The sequence below is a fragment of the Pelodiscus sinensis genome, chromosome 13, assembly GCF_049634645.1.
Source record: "Pelodiscus sinensis isolate JC-2024 chromosome 13, ASM4963464v1, whole genome shotgun sequence".
NCBI lineage: Eukaryota > Metazoa > Chordata > Testudines > Trionychidae > Pelodiscus > Pelodiscus sinensis.
Window position 1 is genome coordinate 3538291 of NC_134723.1, and position 6000 is coordinate 3544290.

At 48.2% G+C, this 6000-nt stretch overlaps 1 protein-coding gene across 2 annotated transcripts in view; it reads right to left on the minus strand.

The window, feature by feature from the left end:
* The window catches only part of GABRQ (gamma-aminobutyric acid type A receptor subunit theta), a 96708-nt gene extending 91860 nt beyond the window's left edge, over window positions 1–4848 (minus strand). For both annotated transcript variants that reach the window (XM_006136299.4, XM_006136297.4), the window contains exon 1: window positions 3910–4848. In XM_006136299.4, coding sequence (XP_006136361.1) covers window positions 3910–3989 — 80 coding nt within the window. In that variant the 5' untranslated portion in view covers window positions 3990–4848. The remainder of the gene's footprint in view (window positions 1–3909) is intronic.
* Window positions 4849–6000: the final 1152 nt, after the last annotated feature.

Sequence of the window (6000 nt, forward strand, 5' to 3'; positions counted from 1 at the left end):
CTGGCGGAGGGCCGAGACCCTCCCTGGCGTACAGGCTGCATCCCGGTGCGCATGCGCAGGCCCACACATGCTCCCTGCCTCACACATGAGCTCTTCCTCTCACAAACACCCCCTCCCCGTCTCTCTGGCATCACAGTCCTCCTCTCTCACACCCCCACACAACGATCCTGGCCCTCTTCCATGCTGCACATGCCCTGGCGAAAACAAGCTTTTTGGGACACCCATGCAGTTTAAAAAGTCTGTCAACCAGTCCCTAGAGGGGTGGTCCCCTGGGGCACTTACACGTGTCCTGTAGAAACTCATACTCAATCTCTCACTGCGCACACACACTCTCTTCCCCCACTTGCTGTCCCTGTCACATACACCCACACAACACTGTGCACACAGCCTCCATCTCTGTCACACTCTGCAGCCTTTCAACTTTCTTCCCACCCCCTTGTGTTCTCTCCTACTGCACACACACACACACACAGGACATAACTCTGTGTCTTCTACCATGAGCACACACAGGGCTTCCACACTTCATTTACACACACTCGCTGTATCTCTGACACACACACTAAATTACACACAAATTTGCCCTGTTACATACCTCCAGATGCCACCTCCCTCTCACACTTTCATGCACACTTCATCTGTAACACACTAGGCATTTTCTCTCTCTCACACACACACACACACATTACATAGACACCCAGTTTCATCACACATAATACACACTGAACTCCCCAGGCTATTTACTCCCAACCCAAATATTCGCCTATCCAATCTCCCCTTTGCATTTTGTACACCCAGGCATTCTCTCAGGTTAGCCATGCACCAAAGGATCCTCGCTCTCCTACACACACGCACCTAGACAATATAGTGATGATCTTTGGCCTCTGAAAATAAATATGTTATCACTGTATCACAGCAGCTTGTAATATGGTCTTAGCAACAGAGAGGCAAGAAGAGTCCATCTTTGGCTCAGTGTGCCTAGATCATGGTATTTTCCCTCCCAAGCCCCATGTATTCCTTCCCTTGCTACTGGCCTTCCAATTCCTTCCAGCCATGTGAACGAGAGAGCTGACCTGCATCAAAGAGCCCTAGACGCAAGGGAAGTGATAGTGGAAGGATAGGCAGCAAGAAGCTACACTGAACCTCCAAAACACACGAGTGCAGGTGTTTCCACTTGGGTGGTCCCCCAACCCAACCTTCGGCCCAGCTCTGTTTTCTATGGCGCTTGGGTGCACATATGATCAAACAACAGTCTTTTCCCTCATCGGTTGAACGCCAAATCCGTGAAAAAGACACTTCTTCCAGACCATCCTTCCTTCGACAACAAATTAGTCTAGGACGTAAAGTGGCAACACAATATACTACCCCTTCCACCAACCTGGGTGTCTCCCTGGAGCTGGAGATTGTGGGCACAGGCCCTTGTACACGTGTGGCGGTGATTTATGTGTATGGACCTCCATCGTGTGCATGAGTCTATGTGTGAGCTGAGTACGTGCAGAGACCTGTATTCACACGAGTATGGATTGGCATGTGGATGGCTGTGCAAAAACAGAGCTCTCTCTTTCTCTGTGTGTGCTGTACATCTGGGCACACAGATATGTGCGTGTGTGTGTATTAAAGATCTATCTGTAAAGGGGCATGAATATGTGGGTACAGGTGCATGAGTATGAGGTAGGAACGTGGGTAAATTGATCGGTCCGGGCAGGTGGTTTTGATCTGGATGCATGAGCCTGTGTGTGCTTGGATACACCTTCAATCAGAATGTGTACATGTGAACGTAAACCAACAGTTTTATCTTGGCACAGTCTAGGAACACAGAAAAACTGTTCAGTGAATATGCTGAAGGACATGTGTATACACGCTGAGTTTCTTATACATGTGCCCTTTTAATTTATTTAAGTATGTCTTTACACAAGTCCACAGGAAAATGGGGGAGGGACGTACCAATGAATGTGTACACTTGTCTCTGTGCATACACAGGGTAAATATATTTGTGTTGATAAGCATGTACTGGACTTATGGATGTCTGCACACATATTTGCATGGGTATATATTTTGGGAAATTGTATAGGTATATACATGTGCACACTCCAGATACATGTGCATTTAGTTGTACACATGTGAGTGCATGTGTACAACCAGGTTTTCATATATGCGTACAACAACCCAAATGCTTCGTGCTTCACCCTCAATGGAATTTACAAACTTGCATTCATCCCCCGCAACAAGCCAGGAGGTCAGAAATGATCCTTACCTCCATGTTACAGACAGGGAAATAGGCCGGGAGGGAGTACGCGTTGTTTCCAAAAAAAGTCACACAAGAAGTCTAGACCCGTGGTGTCCCAGTCTTCCCCACAAACTACAAATATCTGCCCCCAAAGTCAATGGGAGCTTGTGTGTGCTAGGAAAGAAAAAGATCAGGACAAGGTCTTCTGTCTCTTCAGTTGTGTGCCTGTCCTGTAAGGCCATCTACCTTCCTCTGAACAAACGATCTGTGTAGATGCACAGGTGTGGGCATGTGGCTGTACCTTAGCGCCAAAACTGTATGAACGTAGGATACAGTCCATGTGTCAATTGTACATGTATCTCTTTCAATATTGTACACTTGAGACTGAGTGGGTGTGGACGTGCACTGTACACGTATGCGCGCATCCAAAGGTATCAATCCTGTATGTGCGTGTAAGATGCTTAGTGAACATGGGTGCGAGCGTACATGCCGTGTATACATCATGCATGTGTGAAGGGTGTGTGTTTACAGTATGCCAACTGAAGTCTATGCATCTGCACGTGCCTGGCCATATATGAGAGGGCAGAATCCACATGTGCCTATACAATGGCAGGAATCTGTGTATATTTCTCAGTGTACAGTGTATGTGTCATGCATTAAGCAGTAGGAGTCAAGGGATGTGTGTGGGCATGAATCTGCACATGTGCCTGTGTGCACGCACCTGTGTCTTTGTGTTAACAGGGAACATGGATTATAGATCTAGATTTGTGCCTGGCCTCAAATGTGTCTTAGTGCAATATTATATAGGCAAGGGTATGTGAATACAGAGCCAGTATGTAATAACCCTGTCTATTAATGAACTGTGTAAATGTGTATACACGGTATGTGTGTGTGCAGTGGATAAATATTAGTGTAGAAATGCACTCCACCTACATTGTCCACTATGGATGTGTGTACATGTGTGAATGCATGGACCTTGTGTCCATATATATATATAGTCATATCTCTGCTTGTGTATATGCGATATATTACTAAGCAGGAAACTGTGGACGCATGCATTGCGCGTCTAGTATCCTGCCCACAGTATGCGATATGATACACTGTATGACTGTACACTTTATATAGTAATGCATACATAGATGTGTGTGTATGCATGGCACATATAGCCATATGGTCATATTTACGTGTGTGCATGCAATGAATAAATATTGCATGACGGCTGGCTGCATTGCATCTGTAACGCACAGTGGGTGTGAGTACACACATGCCTAGGACATGTGTGAGTGTGGATGCGTGTGCAGGCTGTGTCTACAGCCTCATGCATGGCTAAGGCAGGCAGTGTGGGGTTTTCGAGGTAGCCCTTTGCTACAGTTCAGGGTTTGCATTCAGTTCCATCCCTGCTTGCTGGGCACCATGTTTCCCAGTACAAGGCTTCATTTTGTCAGTTTCTCTTACAGTCGGTGACTGGGATGCAAACGAGCTGGATGGTGAGCTCCCGGCTGCAGAGATCTTGCCTATGCCTGAGCACCCTTCCTCTCCCTAATATGCAATTGACTAGGAAATAAACAGCAGGCACCAGGAAAGCCATTTGGAGAAGAGACCCCCACCAACAAAACTCCCCCCCCAGCCCACTCCTATAAGCCCACCCCCCATCTGTCCCTGCACCCTGGAAATCAAATCCTTACCTTTGCGCACAGCAGGCAAGACAAAGCGCCGCGAAAGCAGAGACAATTGCACTCAATCTGTCTGCCTGAAACCTCCACATCTCCACAAGCACGATGGAGGGAAAAAAATACGTTGGGAGGGGAGGGAAAGATCTTCTGAAATCCCCCTCCAAAAAAAAGAAAAAAAAAGGAAAAAAAGACAACAAATAATTTCCTTTATTTTTTTTTTAAAAAAAAATCACAAGACAGTAAAAAAAAAAATGGGGGAAATATGTATCCCCCCCTCCCTTCAGTGCCAGTCAAAGAATTCGCCTCCTCTTCCTTTCAGCATCCTCTCGACAAGAGACATCCTCTGGCAATGGACAAAATCCCAAGAGAGAGAAAAATGAAATGTCCCCAAAATGGACTCAGCAAAATGTGGAAGCGAATCTCACAGGTAGAAAAAAGAACCCGGTCTCCCCTGAATGCTCCACTTGGATTATTTTCCCCCCTGCTATTTTGCCATCCAGTTCTGCAGATGTTGCATGGATCCTGTTATCCACCTTCACAGAAGAGGAGGAGGAGGAGGAGAAAGATTGTGTGTGGATGTGTGTGTGTGAGTGAGTGAGTGTGAGAGTGTGTGGAGGGGGGCAGGGTGACAGTTATCTGGCAGTGCAATTTTAGTCTAGATTTCACCTACCCTTTACTCTTCTGTTTCCCCTCCTCCCTCTGGGTTTTGTTTGGGGGGGGGACATGCAACCCCAGAGTGCCTTTGGATTTGAGTTTACTTGCCCCCTGATGCTGTTGACTTGGATGGATAGTGTGAAAGGGTTAAAAAAAAAACACAAAACAGAAGGAAAAATCCCGGGGAAGCAAGAAGAACTGCTCTCAAAAGCAGAGATGCATGGCTTCTGTATGCTGTTGCTGCAGCTCCTGTAGAGTTTTGCTGCTCATTGCAAAGTCACAAGAGGGGAGGAGAGAGAGACTTTTGTAGATTGGGGAAGGGAAAAAAAAAAATCTATGGGCAAATTAGGATCCTGACGTCATGGCTGACAACATTAACCCCTGCTGGCTTGGAGAAGGGATTTTATCAAGGCTGGGTGGGGGGAGAAGAAATGAGGCTTTGAGGGGAGAGGATGAGTCGGGAGAAGAGACCGATTGGTCCTGGAGCAGAACACTGTTGCGGCCATTTGAAACGGCTTGACAAGATCGATGCGAGATCCTGGGGGAGAAGGAGAAGTGCATGAGTGTGTCTCTAACCCATGGGACGAGGGGGCCTGACAGCATTCCCAGGACGCCTTTCGGGGCAATTCCTATAGGCTCCTGGCGGATGAGAGAGAAATTCTGGGCGAGAGGGTGAGCCAGCGAAAGGATCTTGCTTTGCTTTTGGAATTTAGACCAGACCAGAGCTATTGGCCCAACAAAGCACAAGTTTGGGGGGGTTGAAAATCTGGAAGCGTCAGCTTCTTACACTGGGGGTTTGCCCACAAAGCAAACAGTCATTCTCATGATGCATTCCTGGTCAGCTCTGGGTCTTTTTCTGATCAAACCCAGTCAAGTAAGGCAATAACCCAGCCCCGCTGGCTAAAACATGCAGCATAGGTTTTCCTGGAGGACTGTTTCCTGGGAACAGGGCGTGGATTCTGTAGGAGGAAGTCCCAGGCTGGGTCAGACAACGGGCTCAGCCCTGCATCTCTCACCACAGCCAGTGAACAACACAATGATACAGGAGGTGTCTTCCTAACCTCACGTGGAAGCTAGTTTAGGCCCTGAAGGTTTCTACTCCGTCCAAGCTCACAGTGGCCAAACGGGCAGAGCATTGGTCCCAGTGGCTGAACTCACCCAGCACCCAGTGCTCCTCAAGCGTCGGTCCAGGGGACAGGCACCCAGGGGAGCTGAGCACCAACCGTGCCTTTTCTTTCCCCGGTGAGAACGTTGCTCCCTGCTCTGCTGTCGCTGGAAAGAGCCGCCCTCATTTCCAGCCCGCAGGGCGGAGAATTCTCTGCCGCCCCCCGGCTCATAGTGGAGAAGTTGATCCTAGCTCTGGTTTTGCAAGGGACTGCGAGGTGGCATCCCCAGCCAGGGCTCTGGTTCAGGTCCAGCCTGGGTCATGCTGCTCCCTGACCTGTGTGA